The 24,379-nt window shown below is 44.7% G+C and overlaps 1 protein-coding gene across 2 annotated transcripts in view; it reads right to left on the bottom strand.

Annotated features, from left to right (window-relative positions):
- Positions 1-3,579: 3,579 nt before the first annotated feature.
- The window catches only part of OPCML (opioid binding protein/cell adhesion molecule like), a 459,589-nt gene continuing 438,789 nt past the window's right edge, over positions 3,580-24,379 (bottom strand). For both annotated transcript variants that reach the window (XM_016204487.2, XM_016204486.2), the window contains exons 6-7: positions 23,991-24,142; positions 3,580-8,895 (exon numbers count right to left, since the gene is read on the bottom strand). In XM_016204487.2, the coding sequence (XP_016059973.1) occupies positions 8,795-8,895; positions 23,991-24,142 (253 nt within the window). In that variant the 3' untranslated portion in view covers positions 3,580-8,794. The remainder of the gene's footprint in view (positions 8,896-23,990; positions 24,143-24,379) is intronic.

Raw genomic sequence — 24,379 nt, 5'->3', positions numbered from 1 at the left:
AAGCTTTCATCCTTAACAATCCAGAACTCAACAATGTGTTTCTTCTTTTTAAATTTCAATGAAAATAATACAGAAAATATATTTTCTTCGTTTTTTGAAAGAGGCAAACATAGTTGAAATTATATCATGCTCGGGAAAGTGAGGGCCTGGATAGAAGGCTGAAGAAGAAATAGGAGAAAAAATCTAATCTTATCTTGTAAGGTGTATGTGCCAGGTACTCTGTTAACATCCTGACTTCTTTATACTTAATAATTCTCACAACCAGTCTTCTGAGGTGGGTGTTTTTACCATTGTTTTCACAAAGATGAGGCTGAAGTTCAGACAGGATAGACACTGGTTGAAGGCAACATACCTCATGACTTGTTATGTCAGAATTTAAGAATAAATTTCCCCAGACTACATCACACTAGATCTCTGAAGAGAAAATACTTGCCAAAAGGACTTCACTAAATAAAAGGAAGTACGTCTTATAGGCTATAACAAATAATGGAGAGGTAAAAACTATAAATATTCTTATTTTTGACATAGGAGGTGCTGTTAAACACTTACTTGGAGCTGAATCACAGAACCGTAGTCAAATCTTATCTGGAGAGACTCATGTTAGGGGACAGTATTCAGCAAGCCCGCAATTAGCTTCGGCTTCTCACCCTTTAAGTTTCTACTCTGCCCAGGCCCCAGCCACCCGTTTCTTTTTCCCCCATCAGAAAGGCTTTGAGAGCCACTGAAAGGTAATATGCTCAGCAACCCTGTGTAAAGATGAACCTTGCTCTCCTGACCAGATGTGACTTTCTAGAAGTGACCCCTGTTTCCCTAGGAGTTCTTGTGTCTCCTTCATCTCCAGTTGCGCAGTGTGGCCCTTTGGCCATTTATGCTTATAGCTCCTTTCATGGCACTCACCTGTCCAGCTCATGTGCACTCACTACATCAACAAACACATGGACAGTGCATGTGCCATAGTCCTGGTACCACACCTATTTTCGTAGTAATATGTCTGTTCACCATATCCACTGTCTGTATTAACTGTCTACATCCCAGCTTTTCTTACCCCAGAGGGGAGTGGAGAAAATAAAGAAGCTTCCAGTCATTTTCCAGTATTTTCTCCCCACGTATTCATTTTCTCACAGCTTTATCCGAATACTTGAGGAATTATACTGCAATGCTTCTTTTTATAGGGCTGTGAGCTCCTTAAGGGATGTTCCTCACTAAATGTGATGCATGAATACATGAATAAATGGGAAAATGTAAGAAACAAATTCCTAATGACCGGATGAACATGCTAAAAGAAGATAGTCTTTTTTGTAGCTTTAGGGTTTTGGTTTTCAATAGTAAACATAGAGTTTGGTACCAATTAGTTACACTCCCTAATTTTTATCAAAACAAATAACTTATTTAACAGAAAATCAAATAAAATTTAAAAAAAGAGGTAGATGCCAATGAGCTCTCTCCTGCCCGTCTCTTCAGTCATCTGTTAGGCTCATCTCATGCCTCGTGTTAGAAAGTTGAGCATCGACCTGTGATCATCTGAGGATTTCCACTTCACTCCCAATTCTCACCCTCTGCCATCGTCTTCCAACTGTAATACATCTTAATAGCAACAAGAATGCCTTGAATATATTTCCTAAAGAACTCTGCTATGTATATGTTTTTAATAGGGTATATTTCAGGTGAAAATAATAATAAAAAAGAATCCAATTGTTTAGCTGTGGTACTTAAGAATAACTAGATGAAGCCTCCCTTGCTGAAAGGAAAGATGACAGGAAGATTGTCATTACCTTGAAGTGTCTTGGTAAATAGGCATGCCTGCCAAAGGCTAGATGAAGGATGATTGGTAGATGGACTGACAGGTGAGGAATGGATGGGTGGTTTCAATAAATAGATGGGAGCAGTCACATTGGGGAGGTGCACGGATGTACAGATGGAGTAAGAATCAGATAAGTGGGAGATAGAGCATGTGAATGAATAGGTGAGTGGTTAGCTGATGGAGAAATAAATTGGTATCCTCATGATTGATCGAGCCGAGTGGCCGATGGAGTGAAAGACCGATAAATGTCTGTGCCAGCTGGAGAGCAGACGGGTGGGTAATTGTGAGCAGGAGCAGGAGAGGGTCCGGTGTGGGTGGGAAGAGGGTGGTCAAAAGGAACAATGAAGGAAGAAGGGAGGAGTAGCTCTGATGGTATTAAGATGGTTAAAGGGCCTGAAAATCTGTTTCCTTGACAAGCCACGATTTTTATAATGAGCCCGAGGAACCTGGAAACTCCATCATCGGAACCTACCATTTCCTTGGTATTTTAATTTTCAAAGAGCAGGGTCTAGTAGATCAAGTTATCTGTGTCCCATCCCTGTGAAGGAGACAGAGTCACGGAAGGTCAGGGATCAGCCCTGGTCTACCTAGAAAGCCAAGAAGAACCAAGCCTCTTAACTCCAACTCAGGGCCCTGGCCAGAGGCGCTAGCCACGCCGTAATATCAACTGAAGAACTTTAACCCCTTTCTGCTAAATCCCCAAACCATAAACAGCCACTGGTTATAAGTTTGATTGGAAGGAAGTCTTGAGAAGCCCAATGGCTGAGAGAGGACCCGAGGCTCCCCAGAGAACTGTGACCTAAAACACACTAAGAGGAGAAAATTCGCCCGGGGTGCAGATGAGAAACAAGCACGGGAAGAGCAAATGCCCAGACCCGGATCACTTATCCAGATAACGGCAGAGCTGGGGGGCTCCCAGAAGCTGAGTGCACAAAAGAGGTTAATGTCCACTCCTTCAGAAGGCCAGGTCAACGTGTGACGAAGGTAGAGAAAGGTGTTTTAGAAAAGGCAGTCAGAGGACAGCAGCTTCCTCTCCGGGTCTCTTTTCCATGTTATTACCCGTAAGTATGCTACAGTAAACCCTAAGACGGAAAACAATAAAAAAAATGACATATACATCTATGAATAAATGTGCGTCACTCTTGTTATGGTTGTGCTTAAGTGAGGGGAATCAAGCTGCAGAAATTATTGAGGAGTTGAGTGCTCCAACTCCTCTACCCTTGAGTGAGGGGTATCTGGTCATTGTATTTTTCAAACTTCTCTTCTCATTCCATTGGGCCTAGGTCAGTAAATACGTTTTTTAGGCTTTGAGGCTGCAGGTATATTTTATATTATTTGTAAATGGCATTGATATTTCATATACAGGTGTAATAAAGAAAATGCTCAGACTGCCTTCTATGCTATGTGTGTGTGTATGTGGGAGAGGAGAGGAGAGGAGGGGAGGGGAGGGGAGGGGAGGGGAGGGGAGGGGAGGGGAGGGGAGGGGAGGGGAGGGGAGGGGAGAGGAGAGGAGAGGAGAGGAGAGGAGAGGAGAGGAGAGGAGAGGAGAGGAGAGGAGAGGAGAGGAGAGGAGAGGAGAGGAGAGGAGAGGAGAGGAGAGGAGAGGAGAGGAGAGGAGAGGAGAGGAGAGGAGAGGAGAGGAGAGGAGGGTAGATGCATTTCTGATTGCATCTACTCCCCAAAGCCTAAACCACACATATGAGAGTAGCAGAGTCTGCTTCCCTTTTCTCCATTCCTGAATGCTCAATGATATATCCTAATAAAAAGCCCCCCCAAAATTACAAATTTCTTTGAACTTTATTGATACACTGCACAATCACAACCATCTCGTGTTCATCCTGAATTAGAAAAGGTTACAACTACAATGTAACATGCACAAAATTCAGGTAGTACTTTCACCCTTAATACAATTATTGACAGAAATCAAGTCTTCATTGATTTTTAAGGAAAAAAAAATACGGAAGAAAATTAAAGAAAGGAAGAACTCTAGGAGGCTGACAAAGCCATACTCTTGTATCATGTGATAGATTTTTAAAGCATTTGCACATAGATTTGTTCTAAGGATAATTGTGAGGATGGGCACACCCATTGTCTGACACAGCAATGACGGCACTATTGATAAGCCATAATTTTTTAATCTAGAGGACTCTGAACTTGGACAGATACATTTTCGTACACGCACACATTCCTCACAACTGCACTGTACATGTCACAAAAGTTTCTGAATGATTAAAAATGCTCCCTCTAACTAATGCAAGGGCAGCTATTATTACTTATCATTGCTATTATTGATGTCCTTATAAATCTGCCGGTAGCAGAGAATGTGGCCAAGAAAGAAGAGTAGAAGGTTCACAATCTTTCTTTCTGCACTCAGTGGTGTGGACCAACCGGAGCAACTGCGTGCCTACCAAAGGGCACCTTTGAAAGAAACAAAAAGGAATCTTTCAAAATACTGGAAATCAGGTTTAACCGACTACTTTCAGGATGAAGACAATCACGTCTAATTGAGTCCACCCCGCTCTCCTTTGGACTCCCAGCGTTCTGCACCTGAAGGCTAAATTGCACTCGTTCAGCTCTTTTAGCCACATTTTCTAATTGCAAATCTCTCTCTTCTTCCTTTCATTTACTTCCCTTCTCTTAAATAAGAAATGAGGGAAATGAGACTGGCATTTTTATTTGTTTCCTTTTAGTGATCATTAGGAGTTCTCATCATATGGTGTCTTTTTGAAATGATGCCTTCCTAGTTACACACCTGTGAAGTTTTACTGCAACTGCGCAAACTTATTTGTCTTCAGAAGTAAAAGGCAGGGACACTTTGGATAGTATGAGGGTAGGCGATTGGGTGTAAGCATTTCTAGGAATAGGTCTTGTGCAAAATGAAAGAAAGATCCTCCTTGTTGGACAAAAAAAAATTAAAAATAAATAAATTTCCCAAGAAGAAAAATTTTATGCTGTTTTCCCTAATTCCAAAATAAATTAAACTTTGCTCTTTAAAAAAAGTTAAAAAATTGTGTATTGTTTTCTTTGGGGGCGGGGGTGGAGAGGGAGAATGGGGAGCTGGTTCCAGGTGTTGCAAAGCCACTTTTTTCTCTGGTGAAGACACAGAGTGAAATTGGGAAAGATGACCCCACCCCATAGCTCTCCTCACCTTGAGCCATTTCTCCCATCCTCCTGCTGATGGGGCTGATGGCCCATCAGCAACTACAGAGAAGACAATCTCAGTGGCACTGGATGCACCGGCCAAAACAAGGCTATTCCATTTACAGCCACTCCTGATGCGGGACAGTGATAAGCTCTCTTTGGATCCACTGCCCACCTTGAGGTTCTCTACACTTTTCACGAAAGAGTTCTTTTGACAGAAATAGAACTTGCTAACTCTTCCATGCTGAGTGCAAGGTAACTGGATTGATGCAGAAACAGATCCTTAAGTTCATCCTTGGTTGTGGAGTTTCTAGAGTCCCAGAGCACACTTTCCACCCAGGCCCGACCTGGGAAGCGTATCATCTAGTATGAGGCCCCGGTTCAGCGGATACAAAGCCTTACCTTTCCTTCTGTCCAGCTGAGCACAGTGGAAGCAGAACAACCGTGCACAGCGCTCTCTGCATACAATATGTGCATGTGTTCACCACCTTCCTCTTGTATGTCTCCTCTCCTCCAGTTAAAACAGGAATGAGAACAACTAAACGCACTTGCTTAGACGCGCAGGTGACTACATCAGGCACTTGACATTAAACTTCTAAAAAAAAACGAGCTTGGCCAGAGTCTTAACACCAGCACTTTCGTCGGCATTACTTTGGTGGACGTCCGTATCAACTTCGCTTGGGGAAGGAGAAGGGTTTCGGAATTCCTCTCACCTAATCTCCTGATAAGCACTGTATGGTTTTCTTTCTGCGGAAAACCCGTGAAGAGCTATTGGTTGCTCAGAGACTTGTTTGTTCTTTCCCCCTTGGCCCCTACCCCACCCTCATCATTGACACCTTGAAACAAATGTACCCAGCAGGCCTTATCCATCCACCCTCCACGTGTAGGGTTGAAAGAGCATGTGTAAGTGTGGACATTGTCTTTAGTGAGCATTTACTGCTTTATAGCTTCAGAAAGTTGGGGAGGAGCTACTATCATATGGAGCCATCCCCTCCAAAGTAAGCCAACAACGCAGAAGCTGGGGAGGTCTGTTGTAAACAAGAGCAATTTTCTTTCCCAGTGCCCAGTTTCCTTGGGTCTCATTTACTTGGTTTGCTTTATCCCAGGCAGATGAAGACAGGCTGTAGGTTTCTCCTCCTCTGAAAGGCTGGAATAGGCAACCAGCAGAGGTGCTTCATGGTATCCAGTGGGAGTGGGCAGTGTGGAGTTTCTCAGTGACTCTGAGCCCCAGCCTCCCTGTGCTCCACGGGTCCTGGGGATCTTCCTGGACAAAGGAAGATGGACCCCTCCTCGAGAACAAGCCTCGGACTGAAGAGCAAGTGCAGCTTGTCCATTTTAAGAACACTGTTCTCCAAAACCACCAACTCTCCACGGCCTCCACACTTACTTTACTCCAAGTATCATCAAATTTATTATCAGTAGAGCTCTCCAATGACCCATTGAATTCTCATACAGTGTCTGAGACCAGCCCAACTCCAGGTGCTGAACGTGGTGACAGATCCGAAACGCTGATGTCCAACTTTTAATTATGACTTTACGCCAGCTCATCATTGTCCCTGGAACTTGGAATCAATACACTGCTTTTGGCACATCATTTATGTTCCCAGAATCTGGCTCCCGGTGGCTCACTAGGAAATGCAGATGTCTGTTTACAGCTGGCAAATGTAATATTAATTTCACTTGCACCAGCTCTAACTCTTATGAAAGTGCCTGGCTTTTTGTATGCCAACGCAGCCTAGGTTTGCATTTTATATATGCATATAGCCACACACATGTTTATTGTGTAATATTTTCCTGGAAGAGTTTCCCAGCTGGAGCAGGGCAGGTCTGGGGGACAGTCATCGTTTACGCTCCTCTCTCTCCCTCCCGGTAGGACCGCCCCTGCAGCGCAGAGATGGAGCACGGCCTCCTGTGTTCTCAGCGCCATGCTTTGGGTCACAGGCATCTTTGCTGGTGAGTCCTTCCTGTCCCAGGAGGTGATGCAGAAAGGTCAGGTCAGCTCCTGTTTATGTGCTGGGTCTGGTTGAAGACGGAGAGCTGAGGGTGTTCTCCCCACAGCCAGTGGAGAGGAAGCCTGTGGCAGAGGGAACTGTGAGTCGCTCACACTTTCCCCCTCTGTTTGCAGTGTTGTGTTAATCAAGTGCTTGGAAATTAAGTCAGTGGCTCAAGTGCCCTCCTCAGCTCAGAAGAGCTTCCTGATACAAACGCCAGAGTTGTCAACACACCCACCATGTAATTGACTTCATCAGCTTTTTACTGGATGGTTTTTCAGGCAGATTAAACGAAGACTGGAGCAGAGAGGAGACAATAGCCGAAGTCATCGAGCTCAGACAGGTGGACTGATCTCTTCACATTCCACAGGCAGATGTGTTTTCACTTCTTTGTTCTTGCTATTAAGAAAAGCCAGCCATGGGGTAAATCCATAGGTTCCTGACATACGCTTTCTTGAAAGGCAGGGAGAAGCGTGAAGGTTGGCACCTTGGTCCTTCAAGTGTGAAAATCGAAAAATACAGGACTAATCAAGGCTCCTCCAGGGTCAATCTGCTTCCTAAGAAGATGTTTTTGGAAACATAGTCTCTTCTGGGAATAATGAGTGACGATCATTAGAATTCGACTTTGGTCCATCCATTAACAGCATCTACCTTGGGTGGATGGGCTACCACATTCCAAAGAGTCCATGACATATTGCTTTTCTATGTTGTTAGCCTGTGAGAGCATTGGCTCTCACATGAGAAGCTGATAGGTAATTCTGAAGATGCCAATGTCTGCTGAAGGCGGGGGAGAAATGAATACAGTTGAATAGACACAATATGATTAGACATTAATATGGTGATGAATTGATAGTGAGTAGTGAGGGAAGAAATAGAAAGAAGTGTTAGAAAATTACATTGATAGATTGATAAGTGGAGTAAATAGATCGCTAGAGAGGAAGATGGGTGGGCAGATAATTGAATGGAGAGGAAAATCAGACAATTGAGTAGATGGATAACTGTATGATTACTTTGATAGATAGCTTAATAAAACCTAAACAACCAGCCATCTATGCATCATTTTTTATGAGTCGGACAGCATTTTTAAAAGGGAAATACTATCCTCAAAATACCTACCCCCTTTTTGGTCATTTGACTTCTACATTTTTAGTGTTGGGTTGAGTGAATAGCTTCGAGGCTCTAATCCCTGTGGCTGGTGAGAAACGCAAATAGAGCAGAGTGGCTAGAGGAGATGGCAAGGTTATTTATATACGTCTCTATATAGGTGTGGATACGCTGAGATAAGTTCCCAGAAAGAAAGGATGTGAACCCTAAAGTAATTAGGTAATAATAAACATGGAGAGAGGGATATATACATTGTAATCTGGAAAATGGTCCAAAGCTTAAAAGACACAGATAATAGGACACTTGGATACAAGTCTTGCTGTGCACTACATTAAAGTCAAGTTGTGTCTTCAGGGTGTTTATCATGAGGCACGTTTTCCCCCAAATGGAGCTCATGTTTTGGTATGTGGGACAGGAGCGGTTGGTGGTGATGATGATGGGGAGGGAAGCAGAGGAAAGGGAAGGGCCAAGGTAGCAGGAACACATTCCATTTTTGGACACACCAATGAATGATCATCCTACACATGGTAGAACCCTGCCCACCCCTCTCCCAACCCCACTCATTTAAACTGTAAAAATAAAAAAATAAAAATCAAGTAAACAAAAAAAAACCAGAAATAAAATAAAAAAAAAAAATCAAGAAGAATATCAGAAACAAAGAAACAAAAGAAGCCCAAACTGGTTTGCCCTCCGCAGTGTAGATTAAAGTCTGTGATATGGAGAAGCAGGCGTTGCTCAGAGAACCTATGGTTGCTTATCAAAACTTGATGAAGAAGTGGGCAAAGAGGGTCCCTGAGAGCCAGAGACAAGCCAGTGCTCTAGAGGCCGAGTTTACACCATCAATGACTGCTCCAGGCCCTGTGTAAGGGAAAGAGAGACAGAGCCATTAGCATGTACCCAAAGGCACTTATCGATACTTATCGATGAGTAAATATATAGACATGCTTCTTTGTGAACATTCCCCCACCTTTCACCCCCACCCCTGACCCTTCTAAGTCTGGACAAATGGAAAGTGCTGTGGGGAGTATTTAGAAACTCAAAGGGGCAACTCAGGGGGATGCCTTGACCACTACAGCCTGCTCTGAAAGATGGGGCTTAAAAAAAGGGGATGGAGGGAGAAGGTGACAGTCAGTTGGGCTTATGGGCTAGAAAGTTAGGGCTGTATACAGGGCTAAATGGTACGGCAGGACCTGATGGCTGTTTCCTAAGCAATACGCTAACTGTGTTCTGTCTTTGGAGGGAGCGTCCTGGTTAGATCAGGATGAGAGGAAAGGATGGCCATGGTGTGCATGAGAGAGTCCAGGGCGGAGAGAACAGGGAGGGGCATTGGGAGGGATAGAAACTTCTTGTGAGCAGCAGGAGTGTAGGGGCTGACATGGCAGACGTCCCGTCCTGTGTGACTCAGCTATTGTGGCGGGCCCTCCTGAAGCAGCTGAGGAAGAACACTAAGGTTTTAAAGATGATAACTGGGTTTATCAGTCACTGGTGCCTCTTCAAAAGGAACAAAGAAGACTCAGCCTTTCAAGTCCAAACTGCCAGCTAATGACTCGGCCTGAAGGAGTTCTCCCTGTAGCTCGCTCTTTCTTCTTCCCTCCTTCTGGCCCTTTCCGCAGCCCCAGTGGCTCATTCAGGCCCCGTTGAATAAGTCCATAGAATCACAAGTGCTACCCCTTTCCTTTCATCTGCTGTCCTTGACAAGACAAACCACATGGATGGGATTGTTCTAGCCAGTTCAAAAGGCCCAGGGCAGATGTGTCTGTGGCTAACTGCCTCTGTGCCCCTCCTTCACTGCTATTGGCAAGCCGTAGGAATTTAAGGTCATAATTAAGACCAGTAGCCAGCAAGCGGAGTGTTCCAGGGAAAGCAAAGCAAGTACAAGCCAAGGGATTAGAAGCCATCAGCAGACATTCCTACAAGGCCTGTGGCAAAGGGAAGGAGTTGCAAATAAGGCGAGAGTGCCTCTTCTACCTTTTCAAGCCAGTACCACCCTGCCTTTTTAGAAGAAAATTGGCTTATTGGAAATGAGCATGGCTACTTTAATAAGCAGAGGTGGTGCAGGGTCTTCTCAGACAGGACCCAATCATTTAGCTTGTCAACCGCTTCGTGTGGATCTGTGTCTGCCTAGGAAGAGACTGATGCTAAACTTTGCTTGGGAAAGTATAGGTGTCTCACTGAGCATCAGCTGTTTGAACATCAGGAATTTCAACATGGATAACTTTTCTTCCTCTGATTTACAATAACTCTCTTAATTGGCTAAATTAAGAGGAAATAAAGTATGTAATTCTCTTATTGACTAAAAATTCATTTTTACATGATAGCTTGAGAGTCTGGCTCATATTTCTCTGCAGTTGTTTGTTTTTGTTTTTGTTTTTTATAGAGTATCCACAGACAAGGGCAGGATAAAGTCTCTAGCTCAGGGCTACAATCTCTATGGAGACTCCATAAATATTTATGGAAAGCAGCCTGACTCTGGGGCCTCCATCAGTCCTGATCTATATCCTAAGGAACCATGCTGGCCTACAAATGTACTGAGTTGGAAAATATCCAAGTTAAAGTTCAAGGTAATTTTCTATATTGTCTTCTAAAAAGAATGAATAATTTAGGTTTTCCAGTGAGTTTATTAAGAAATGAGCAATATAGATTTGTAAAACCAGTGTCTCTTTAAATGTTTAACCACTGTGCGGTACACCTGTGTCTTTATCTAATTCATTGTGTTGATATTAAGAGACTGTTGAAGCTCTAATAAGCTCTACTCTAGAGAGACAGAAATCTTATTGTAAGAATAACTTTATTCCAGCTTCCATGGTGGACTTCAGCATTTCTGTGACGTCACGCTACAGCACAAGGTCGCATGGTGCTGACACAAATAGTTATGTATATAAGAAAGCAAAGCATAAAAGGGTGAGGAATGAGAGAAAACAAGGTGGCCTCATAAAGAGCAATGCGTGTCTCTCCTGGGACGTGGCGGCTGACATAGATGCTCAGCGCGGATCGGCAGGGGTTAGAGCCACAGGGCAGCTTCAGTTGAATGTTCCAAAGAGTAGGAACCAGGAAGGTGACTTACTGGGTTTAAAGGGTGCTCAGTTTGCTTAGGATCATAATAATAACATACATTCATATTGTGCACTTCGTGTGACAAGTATGATTCTAAATACTAAATAGTTATTAGCCCATTTAATCTTTAAAAAGCCCACTGTGCTATGTACCATTGACATTCCCATTATATTAATGGTGAAACTAAAGAACAGAGCAGTTAAGTACTTTGACTATGGTTATACAACTTATACACCTAGAGTTGGGTTAGAATTGAGTCACTCTATCTATGGAGTCTGTGCCCTTAATAATTCCAACTCTACTTCCTCCCTATGGAAAATCATCCCTTATGCATGTTTCCCAGGAACCACAGCATCATGTGGTGAGAGGAACAATGGACTGGGAACCGGGAGATCCAATTTCTCTGTGTGACTCTGCTGCTCCCTAGCTGAGTGACATCCTTTCCCTGATCTCGGTTCTTCCATCTACAGAATGAAAGGAGGTTGGGGTTGATAACCTCTAAGATGCTTCTACCTGCATTCTGAGCTATTGTATAAGTGGAAACCCTGCGTCTAGTACTAGAAGGGACAGCTGGTGAGCAGCCAGATGGCCTTTTCCGGTTGATACAAAACCGTCACCACTGTGACTTTTTTCACCTCCACATATCATAGTCTCTTGACGTAGCAACAAAGAGACAAACATTCCTAGACCCCAAGGTTTCCTTCCCGGTGACCTCATTTTCTATGCAGCCTCAACGCATAATGAGCCCTGATTTATAGTATTATATAACATGGCAATTTACTGCCAAAGTGCCTTCGGTCAATGAGAGATGACTGAGCTATCCTGGCCAAGGAGTTAATCTAATCCAGCATGATGGAGACTAAAGCTAGCATTGCTTTTCTCATTCAGAGCCTGGCCACACTGGAGATTTGGCAGCTGGGCCAAATACCAGTTTAGAGGGAGGCCCTACAGGAGGGCTCTCACGTCTGTTCAGAGCAAGAAGGGAGTGGCCCACTCTCTGATACACTCTCTAGGTTGGAGGCGTCTGGGACAAAAGCCATCAGCAATGAACTGGTTCTTTAATTGCATCTGTACAGTAACCCTGATTCTACTGCAAGTGGAAGAAAGCATCTGGGCTGCGTCTCTCCCATAGGGCTTCTGTCTGCTCAGGCCACTCACCTGGTCAGACAAATGCCTCCGATGCTTTAGCAGAGAAGTGATAGACGGACTGCTGCGATTTAACTATTCGATGTGGTTGTATGACCATGCGGGCTCACATTTGGTTCCTTAGGCTGGTAGGGGGCTTTGCAAACTTTAGCTCAAAGAATCTGTTGCAGGGGAGGACTTGGTACTGGAGGAACTCTTTGCCTGAACTGAACACACGCCTTCAGGTGTCAGGTTGAGTATTATTTTCCTCTATCGTCATTTGTTTAGATACCAGCTGCACAGACTTCTCCAGGCAGCTGGTACCCAAGATAATACTAGTTTTAATTCCAATAAACTGGGTAGGAAATTCAAATGGTGTTTCCACTCTTATTATTTATTTACATTTTTAAATGGAAATAGGGAGAAAGGTAAAGAAAGATAGCTCTTATAACAAACCTAGAATCCAAGGTTTGAATATGTGAGGCGGATTTTTAATCATGTGCTTTTCTACAGAAAACTAACAGTGAAGTACACATGGGTAAAGGTCAGGAAGAAAAGATGGGGCTGAAATAAAGACTAAGGAGCAGGGTCCACGGACTCAGAGGTGGAGCAGACATCTTCTAGGGCCCTGGAAGAAGGTTTTCTGAGCATCTGCACCCTCCACCCAGTCTCGCTGCCTTGTCTTTGTGGCCCTAAACATCCTTTGGGGTAAAGTTACTGACCACGGGAAAAATGCAACTAATCCTGGCAACTTTGGTTTAAATCCTGACTCTGCAGTTTGTGAGCTATGTGATCTTAAAATATTTTAGTTTTGTCACTGAGAATGGGTAAAATACTAAGTTTACAGGATAATTAAAGGATTTGAGTGATCTAAATAGTGCTTGGTACAAAGCAATCATGTGATTCTGGCCACTGCTGCTCTGGTGGCCCCACATGGCCTACCTTCCACTTCGATATTTGCCAAGTACATTAAACCTGAACTGAGGTTTTGGTAAGTGAGAAAGTGCAGAGGTGAGATAGGTGAGATGGAGGATTGGTGCTGAGAGAGGTCATTAGGGTGTGGGGCACTGAGTAGGGCAAGGGGAGATGTCTAAAGCCAAGGTCTGTGGCAAGGTCCAAGGGCAAAGGGCCAGCCTGCAAGGGCAAGGAAAGGCACAACTGTTCACTCCATAGGTGTTTGTTGGGAGCCTGCCAGGTGCCAGGCTCTGTTTTCAGAGAGAAATGTAAACACAATTTCTGCCTTCATGAAGCTTGGACTCCATTAGGCCCTTTAATATGTTCTGTGCTAGTTTAAATCAATAAACAAATGAACACAGTAAATAAGTATATTTTAAACCCTCACAGATTCTGAGAGGAAAACATTTGGAACAAAAAATCTAAAATCTCTTTCATCTCAGGAATATCCTTCCTACTGGATAATCTTAAAAAGATTAAATTTAAGAATTAGAGAGAAATGAATTTGAATTCCAACCCTGCTACTCTCTCACCAGAATGGTTTTGGACAAGAAGTCACTTTCCCTGAAACAGTTATTACGTTTTTAATATATAGAACGGGAAGGGGTAGTTTTCTCGACCCTTGCAGGGTTGCTCTGCAGATTAATTCAAATGCTGTGTAAGATCATTAACTAAAAATAAAGGATGAATAAATATTAAGTGAATTAGAACCAGAAGAAGAATAATTGCTTATCCCTAGAATAGCATCTTTTGTGGGAACCCTGCTGAATGCAGGTTTTCAAAGATAGTTATCAAACACCAGCTGGAAGTGAACTTGGCCATGGCCAGCAAGCCAGAGCCCTGGCCCTTCCTGAAAAGACTCGAGGTGGCTGCCGACCATGGATAAAAGCTTCCCGAGGAGGCCAATTCTGTGAGCAGTGTACTTAGAAGCCCACCTCTGGGCAGGTGCCACATGGGAGACATTTTTATTTATGGTTAACAATAATTTAATTTAGCTAGAATGGCTATTACAAATATCAGGTGCAACTAAATAATTTTCAGGGGTAAATTGAAAATAAGAACATGTAATCGTGCCTGTTCCCCTCACTCTAGTCCCTCCGTTTCTGTGCTAAACATGAATTGTTTACTTCATGCCTAAAGTTGAGCATCTTTGAAAATAAAAGCTTAAGAGATGTTGCAAAGCCACAAAACAGACTGTGAATGACAATGACAAAATACCGTGGGGACAGATATGCAGACAAAAATAAGTTAGTCTTCAGCACACAGAAAGAAGCAATAGAGAGCCTTAGAAATGATCAAGAGATAAATTTCAGAAACTGTCAATGGCAGAGGTCAATTTTTGAGGCTCTCTGGGCAGGAGGGAAGATGTTATGGCCAAAGGGAAATTGAAATATGGTAAGAGAAATATGTTAAGAAAAAGACAAAATGTTAATATGTTAAGAAAAAGACAAAAAAAAAAACACCCCACAAGTAAATAAAATAAAGTCCACTTGAGAGAGGCTAGTTGTTCTGTTAAATTACATAAATTACACATACTGAACATTAGATTTTTAAAAAGCAAACTTGGTTGAGGCCTTAACATAGACTTAACCTGCAGGCCTGGCGATCCTGGGACTGAGTCTGCTGATGCATTCAGGGGGGCTGATCACCCTCTGGAGGAGCAGGTGTTGAAAATCAAAGTGCCCGAGCTCAGCACAAAGCTCCCAGAAAAAATTATAGAAGCTTACTGATGAGATCCTGCCTTATAAGAGGTTTTCAAGCTTGAAAATTAGGTATACATTACAAGCGATGTAGGTATTGAAACGTGTCACCAGTTTTCCCTTCCATGATTGCAATAAAAACATGGCATGGTTCTTTAGCAACAGTAGGCCGCATAGCTGTAATTCTGCTAAAATAGCAGGTGGTAGTGTGATCGCATGGAAAAAGAAAGAAAAAAAAATCCCACAGGCAAGTTGAACTTGGTGGCAGCCCAGTGAGATCGGTGAAGCATCTGAAGTCCGGGAGGACCCGGTTCTGTTCTGAAATTTGGGTCGGTTTTATAAGGAAGAATACGAACTCCATGACCTTCCTAATGAGAAACCAAAAAGATTATCATGTTCCTGGTGATTAAAACAGGAGCAAGGAAATCTAATTAGAGGGTGGCTACACTGCACGTGTTGATGAAGCCTAAACCCATTTTCAGCCGCTCGGCAGACGAGGGCGCATCGCTCCCCTCCGAGGGGGCGTCCCTGGCGCTGTCTTTAGTCACAGTGCAGGGGGTGGCACTGCGTGGCTGTGCAAGGAAGGTGAGCCGGGCCTTGCCGAGCGGAGGAGGCCAGCGAGAAAAGCAGCGCATGAGGATGGCCATCTTTGGTTTTCCCTCGCAGGCCCTGTCTCGTCCTAGCCACCAAGACAGAAGTTTAGGTGACTATCAGAAGGCAACTCAGACCCGTCAGCTCATCGCAAACCTGACAGAGAGGGGACTGTGGCCTGTGCTGAGCCGTGAGCTCTGGGGGGTGTGCTCACATCAGCACAGCCTGGGCGCTCAGTGTTAAATTCTGAACGCCGAGGCTTATAGCCAGATGTCAGGGATTCAGATGGGGGGGCCGAGAACCACAAGGAACCTCATCAGAAATGAAATGTGAAATGTCTGCATATTTTTTTCTAATATGTTGACATTTTGCAGGTTTGGGAACATACAAATGATTACCCTGCTGTCATCAGCCAAAAGCAATGGTATTTCTCTCTGATTCATCCCCTCCCACCTGGATTTAAATTGTGCATTTGGAAAGTAAAATCGTATACGTTATCAGCAGGAATTGGACAAATATGTGCAGCTTTGATGTCTCTGCAAGAAGAAATCATTTGATGAACATCTTTCTAAACAGTGAATTGGAACTTCTGATATGGCCTTGCTCACAAGAAAGGCCCACAGGGGGGGAAAAAACACCCTAAATTTCAAATTAGAAGTGGGAGGCTGGTGCAAAGGAAAGTGACAGAGAAATAATGATCTGGCTGCCCCAGGGGGAGACTACAAATCCTTTTGAATATGGGCTTTTCTTTGACTCGTGAAGAGTGTCGCACTGTATAGAGGCTGCGACAGATGCCCCATTGACTGGAAGATATATTTATTAATTCCCCAAAAGTTTCCTGGGCAATAACCACTGCAAGAGACAGTGCAAGGTCCTTTAAGTGTGGAAACAGAATACATACAAAATAGGAACAAAATACCAGCCTGAAGGGAAGCCACCCAGGAGCCCAAGAGGTGAGTGAGTGATTTTTCAGTGGGCTCAGGAATACATTTTGGACGGGGTGGCACTAAGGAAAACCGTAAAGGGTAAGTGTACGTCCACCAGGCAGCAAAAAGGGCAAAAGCCTCCCACCCATGACCCTACAACACGCTGCAAGCAGTACAGGAAGAATCGCGGGGTTAGACCGGACTGGCCCGACACAGCCCCTTCCTTCTGTGGCCGAGTTCCTGCCTGTGGGAATTCAGGCCTATCATCAGGCTCTGTGGGCTCCAGGCTCTTCTGTGAAGTGCTAATGGTAACACGGCCTGCCGCTAAGGGCTGGTTCTCAGCTGTCTAAAGCTATGTCTGGCTGACACTTAATAGCTAGTAGTTCCTTCATGCCTCACCCATAGCACTTATTATATTCCATTAATCGGTTGTAACTGTCTGTGTACTTGTTTGTCAAGGTTGGGAACTTGGTTCTTCTTTGTACTTCAGTGCAAGTGGACAGGTGGGTGGAAAGAGGCCCAGCAGCGTGGGCAGAGGCCGACATGAGGGATGGGGCCTGGTGTTCTGGGGCACAGCGTGGTCTGGCCTGATGGGTGCACAGAAGCAGCAGGGGGGCTGGGAGCTACGAGGGTAGGGGGGCTCAGAGCCAGAACAGCCCTCCAGGCCAGGCTCCTGGTAGGTGGGTTTCAGCATGGTGTGGGCAGGTTTATCCTGAGATTTGGAAAGTTCACTTGCCCCTGCAGTGACGGATCAGAGAGGGATCTCCCAAGACGAGGGCACTGGTAAGAGAAATTACAATTGTTCAGGGCAGGCACATGCCACTGTGCAAGTGAGGATGGGGGGAGGACCGGCTGTTCAGGGGAGACCTGTGGCCAGCTGGCGAGGACTCCCTGGCTAAGAGGTGTAAGAGACGACCAAGAGGAAATCAAATGTCTGTTGAGATTCTCCTAAGAGGGTGCAGGTGAAAAGAGAAGGCGTACATTTGAGGGAGAGTGGTGCCTGGGAGAGGGAGATGGAGGTTGAGACCCCTACGGGATGTTTGCTGAGGTGGGGAGAGTGGCGTGAAACTCAGAATTAAGGAGAGCACTGGAGATACAGATGTGGGAGTGAGCAGACTACTGCTCAGAGGCCATCGATCTTCAAGGTGCATAAGATCCTCTGGGAGAACTTGACTGAAAAACACATTCCCACGACCTTCTCTGGAGATTTTGATTAAACAGGCCTGGGGCAGTGTCCATGACTCTGCATTTTAAGCACCTGAAGTGCGTGTAATACAGGCTTAGAGGCTGCTCTGTAAGATGCTGGACACATGGCACTGTGCCTGGGCCGACTTATGGGGCAGGTGGTGAAGGAGCTCGAATCAGACTAAGACAGAACAGTAAGAAGCAAGTCACCATCTGGTCATATCACAGAAGCCAAAGAAGGGTGTTAGGGGCAAAAGGGAGGTCTGGAGCTGAGATGAGGCTGGGTGTCAGGAGGGAGCAGAGCTGGCAGGCTGAGGTGTGCAAGGCACTGGGAGGAAGTGGAGGCCCCCAGCACTGAGCCCCCCCTTCAGAGGTGGAGGTAAAGGGAAAAGGCAATGCAGGGTGGTTCCTGGGCACAAGCTCGAGAGAATCCCCACACTTCCTGGGCCAGTCCTCAGGTATCACCTGAAGCACTTAGGGGAAAGGTGCGGTGGTTTGGACAGCTTTATGACAGAGGGAAGCAGAAGTGTGTCTGGTGGAGGTGGGGGGTGTAAAGCAGGGGCTCTGAGCTCTGCCTACAGGACCAGTGGGGTGCACGGGGAGGTCAGCAGAGGGTGGGAGATGAGAGGAGTAAGTCAGTGCTGCTTGAGTTGAAGAAAATTGGGTTTGCAGGGCCAGCCTGGTGTGTATATTTATTCTGGAGGAATGGCCATTAGCAAAAGAAAATGTAGATTCTGTCCTCATGGTTTCCAGGGGCTGCTGAGGCAGGCTGCAGTCTAGCTGCTCCGAGGGGCTGAGGCTCTGCCTGAGGAAAGAACTCAGAGCCCAGATGTTATATTAACCGGAGTCTTTTGCCATTTTCATTTGCAATGACAAGATTGCTATGAATTGTCCCTATTCCTGATACTTAACTCTTAATGTAACTAAATTGTATGGCTACGATTTCACAGATAAAGTGTGAGAAATCTGTTTTTCTCTCTGCAGCTCCCCCTCCTTTCTGGCTTTGTTTGCATTCCTGGCCCCTCTCCTGCCGTTCCAGTAATCCAAGCATTTATATGGCTCATTAAGCGCATCCCCTCCGCAGGGTGGATGGAAGGATGTGATCAGGCTAGAATCTTCCCTTTCTGCACTCTAAGGACAGGAGGTGGGGCCTCTTGCTCAAGACCCAGTGGAGGCAACAAGAGTTGGCAAGTGGAGGGAAAGTGACCGGCTTCTGAGGGGGCAGAGCCATGGGCATCAAGCTGAGCCTGGTCATCCCCCTGCTGCCTACAGGCTGGCAGGTGGTCCGGGTGTCAGGCTCCAGGCTCCAGGTGAGCTGTCCCAGCTCAGTACAGCTGACGTATACTCAGATCAAGCCTCTTTTCAGTAACACAGGTGCTTGCCACCACTTCCAAGGTTAGGGATGGTAGTTTTGGAGATCTATTGCTCACCCTATATTTTCTTTCTTTTTTTCAATTCAGAAGAGAGACATAGAAAGCTAAAAGTAAGCTGGAGTCTCTATGCCCTGTTCTTATCTTTTCTAGACAACCATGGAGCAGAGGGAGTCATAGTTTGTCTCTAGCAGGGTGGGGACCGGAACCCAGTTTTCCTTGCTCCTAGTACTGGTCTGTTCCTTCCATTCTGCTGCTTTTCCACTACCTGCAGTTGCTGGGGATAAAGAAAGTACACAGGCTGAAATGCCACTTTGAGTTGGCACACTGCCCATATCACCTATCCTGTGTGTGGCTTTTGAAGGGACAGTAACTGGTGTTCAAGAAGCAAACGCTGATTCACCTATGGGCATCTACCACCTACCTACGCCGCCTCTCACAGTTGACCTGATCACCTCCTGTTTCAACCCTCTCCCCACCCATGGTCCCCACTGTCTGTGTCTTCTCTGTTCTCTGAAATTGCTTTGATCTCATTTTTCTTTGTTCTCCGCATGTAGGTAGGAAGTATATGCGGGATGTGTTTGGGTAAGAGGTCTATTATGAGAGTGTGTTGATGTGGATTCTCAGTGCAGAGTCAAAGGTCTCCAAAAAAGAAACTTACAGTCCTCAAGGACAAACACCAATGCATGCCTGGGAATGTGGTGTGTGTGTGTGTATGTGTGTGTGTGTTGGAAGTATGCATACATGGATTATAAATGTAAAAATTATCCTTTAAAATAATGGGTTTAGATTTAGATAGAAGAGGGGAGATGTTGGTGTGAAAAATAGGTCTAAGCAGGCTGATTATTAACATGGGGTTCCATCTAGAAGGTGATCTGCCAGAATCTGTGATGGATTGCCAAGTATTGTGTGTTGTAATGAAATAGAAAGAGCTGAGACAGTGGAACCAGGACACATAGAGTTAATTCCAACTCAGGCATTTATAAGCCAGTGCGAGTTAAATAATCTGCCTAACCTCTCACATTCCTCCTCTGTAAAATTGGGATAAATATAGCATTTATGTCCTAGAGTCGCTGAATGAAGTAAAACATGTAGAACACTCAGTCTAGTGGCCCTGTAGGCAGTAAGTGGCTAGTGATACTTAGTCATGATTATGGGGCATTGAGGACTAGAAAGAGCATTCCTAGACATCAGGAAAGGTTTGTCAACTAGACAACATCACTTTAACATGGTGTTGAAGTGATTGCCACTCAGGCACAGTATCAGAGAATTAGTCTTTGTGGGGACCATGGAGAACATCTTATTAAAAATGCTTGCACTGATAAAAACCCCAGAGCTCACCGAGATTGACTTTCCCATAGCCATTCAGAGCAAGCAGCAGAACCTGGCTTCAAAGATGCTTCAAGATTTGTGGGTCCTATCTGTCCTGTCACATTTAATTCCTGAGCTGAACTCCAGTCCCTGGAATCACCAACACATCCCTCCAGTCTCTGCATATGCTCACTCACTCACTCATTCATTCAACAAAAATTTCCCAACCAGCTACTGTGTTAAGTTTTCAGCATCAAGCCAGACATGGTCTCTATGTTCATGGAGCACATAGGCTGAAGTGGGAAAAAAATCTGTGATAAAACAAACTAAATAAATGAATTAAAAATTACACTGCAACTAGAAGGTGAAGTCTATAGAGATAGGCATCAATCTGTGTGTCACCACTGTATCTCATCACTTAGAGCAGCCTGGCTCATCGCTGGTCTTGATGAACATTTGTTGAATGAAGGCTGGCGAACCACTATGTTGAATGCAGCATTCGGAAGTGTGATGTGAGAGGGTGGGTAATGGGGAACTGATCTGCACTTAGAGGTCAGAGAAAGCTTCCTTCAGGAAGGGATGCTGAAAGGGGAGGAGACACTAACAGAATGAAGCAAGATATGGTGAGTTATGGGGACTGATGGTGCATTAATAAAAGTGGACAAGAGACTCTGGAGGAAAGGGAAGCACAAGTCCACCTGAGCAATAATTCTGGAAGCCTTATCAAGAGAAGCAGTGATAAGATGGGCTACATCGTGGGAAGCACTGGCAAATACCATCATTAACTATAGTACCTTATATTTATACAACAGTCTTCAGTCTGCCACATCTCTGTGATGAACATCATATTATTGAAAATGTATAATGACAATCAGTGGGCCAGGAAAGAGCACCCCAACTTTAGCTGAGTAAACTGAGGCCTGTAGTCTTTGCATGTTGTCAAAGTCACACATCTAAACATGGCATCTGTGGGACTCTCTTCACATATATGACTTTATTTAGGATTTCACTAGCCTTTTAAGGCAGGTATTAATATCCCAATAGCATATATGGGGAAAGTAGGGCTCAGCAAGGTGAACTAGCTAGAATGTGGTTGGCCAAGTTGGGATATAAAGCTATGTCCTTTCTGTGGACTGAATTGTGCCCCCCTTCCCCCAGTTTATACGTTGAAGCCTTAACTCCCTTGTGTGTATTTGGAAATGGAGACTATAAAAAAACAATTAAGATTCAATGAGCTTATAAGGATAGGGACCTGATTCAATAGGATTAGTGTCCTAATAAGAAGATACACCAAAGAGCAATCATCTCTCTCCCTCTCTCCATCCCCATCTCCATCCCTATCTCCATCTCCATCTCCATCATCTCCATCTCCATCTCCATCATCTCCATCTCCATCCCCATCCCCATCCCCATCCCCATCTCCATCTCCATCTCCATCTCCATCTCCATCTCCATCTCCATCTCCATCTCCATCTCCATCTCCATCTCCACCTCCATCTCCATCTCCAATCTTTCTATCTCTCTCTCTCCACAGATGCTCAGAGGAAAGCCACATGAGGGTAAAGTAGCCATTTACAAGCCAGAAACAGAGCCCTCGTGAAAAACAGGTGATAGATCTTCCTGACTTCCCCTTGGACTTCAGACCTCCAGATATATCTGCTGTTGTTATTATATATTTGAATGACAATGTCACACCTATATCCTTAGTTAATGATAAAGAGGGACAAAAGCCTGGATCATCTAGTGGTCAGTCCTAGGATTCTTCTGTTGACCGTATTTCCTGCCACTGACAACCTCACTATCTAAGGGGGTGGTAGCAGGGCCAGTGGCTGAGCACTCTAATCCCACCCTTTCCTTTTGGTTTTATCAATACCAAGGATAAACAGTCGTAGACCTCAAAGTGTGGGCAGAGTGAGTGGCCTGTGATTGTCTAGAGCTGTGAAGAGTGACAGTTGCAAAGCTGCTTCCAGGTGTGGGAAATTCAAATGTCAGCACTTTCTATGTGACTGAGAGTGATCATAGAACAGTAGGGCTGTGGGGTTTCTGCCTTTGGAAGCAGAGCTGAGCACCACCTGCTGCTTCATCTGAACAGATGAGCATATGCTTATGTCTCACTCTACTTGTCTTCTGGGTAAAACCCAGCATCTAATGAGGGCCCCAATATCTATTCACGAGCTATGTGTACTTCAATGTTGCTTAACCTCTTTATTTATTCTTCCTTTCTACTCATCTTTAAAATGGGGTAAATAACCTGTCTTGCATATACTAACATGATGTCTAGAAATCATTAGATTTTATTATTAGTATTAATGACTCCAAGTACTTCTACTTTAAAATGAAGATTTTAGAATTGTATCTTTAGCCCTTTTTGCCTTGGGCTGAAAGTATAAAACATTCATACTAAAGTGACTTCCCCACGAAGATAATAATCTGATAATCCATTTGGTCTCAGGGTGGGGTTTCTCTTGGCGCTGCTCTGTGCGGAAATAGCAGAATGTGCATCCTTTTTAAAGGTCACCAAGGAGAAGTTTATTTTGGGGGGGCAGGGGGAGAGGGAATCCTTTCCCTGAAATATATAATGGTATTCATATGTGTGCATGTAAAAACCATCATAGTCTACATGCTTGCTACTTAAACTGTACAAACCAGGTCCATGAACTCTATCTACTAGGGAGAAATCAACCAGGGAGGTGGAGCAGGCAAGCCTATCTTTGAAGTAGACTCACATTCAAACGCATAGGCATTCAGGCAGGCAGAGGAAGGAAGGAACATGCTGTACCCACCTGCCACTGCTGATGAGGGGCTTATTTCTAAGACACACACAGCACAATGCACACACCATGCAGAGAGAAAACAGAAGACATAGATCACACATTTCAGATGGTTGGTGGACATAGTTTAGTCAATGTCAATGCCAAAAGCTTGTTTGGTGTCTGATGTGCACATGGGAAAATGCATACCTTTCCATTCTACTCACCAGATCCTTCCCTCTAACCAAATCTCAGCAAATAAGCAAATACATACACACAAGAAATCTCACAACAAGCTGGCCCTGGTCCTAGGTGTAAAACATGGCACAAGGAGATGGACACAGCAGTGTGGGAAGATTTGGTGAGAGAAGGAGAGGGCTTCCAAGTGAGGCCGTCATGGCACTGGAGAGCTCTCCATCCCCATGGGAGAGAAAGGCCTCCAGAGAAGGGCCTGATGCTCCAGCTGAGGACAGAACAGTCCTCTTGACAAGAGCTCAGAAGACTGCTCTGTTCATCCAATGAATGAGGACATGACATGGCAATCAGCACGAGAATCATGATGGCAGCAGTCGACTTGGCTTAAAACTATAAATATAACCCCACAAAATCATACACTCTTACTTATAAAAGTTATCTGAAAATTACATCTAATTTACCTACCAGACATTTGTATAGCACTACAAGTGAACTGTTCCCTGGTTCTGTTTTCTTTATGGCAACCACCATTCAACTTGGGTCAGAATTTGGTTTACCCCTTTTGTAAGGTGCAAACCTTGCCTTTCAGTAGACCAGGAGATATCAATTACCTTGTAAGCATCACTGTATCACATGCCAGGAGAATGACAGGAAGAAGCATTTTGTACCTAAGGGTGGTGGGGTGAGCAGTATGGATGGACATAGGCCAAGCAGAACATGCCTTCCTCCCTCTTGAGTCCCCCGAGCCCCTCACTTGGCCGAGCCCACTGCACCCAGGCTTCCTGCACTCACCATACAGTGCGATGCTGGCATTGGTGTTCCCAAGCTTGTTTGTGGCCACACAAGTATAATTCCCATAATCCTTCTCTGAAACATTGAAGAAAGTCAGAGTGGATATGCGCCCTTTACTCTCAATCCTCATGCCGTCCAGGCCGGTTGCTAGCCTGTAATAGAGAAGGCACTGCTGGTCTGGTTCTAGGAACAGAGTGAAATAGCAGACAGAAGGCGCTGGAAGAACTAAGATCCCACTGGTTAACCCTACAAGGAGGTCTTCCTGCTCACAAACACCCTTCCCTCTGACTAACCCAGCTCTTGTAACTCAAACCACAAGCACCACAGCTCCCATTAGGAGGAAAAGGGAAAGACGCTCATGCTCCAAAGACTAAGCTTACTGCCTCCTA

The sequence above is a fragment of the Miniopterus natalensis genome, chromosome 20 (assembly GCF_054644295.1).
Source record: "Miniopterus natalensis isolate mMinNat1 chromosome 20, mMinNat1.hap1, whole genome shotgun sequence".
Taxonomy (NCBI): domain Eukaryota; kingdom Metazoa; phylum Chordata; class Mammalia; order Chiroptera; family Miniopteridae; genus Miniopterus; species Miniopterus natalensis.
This window is presented reverse-complemented; position numbering and strand designations above follow the sequence as displayed.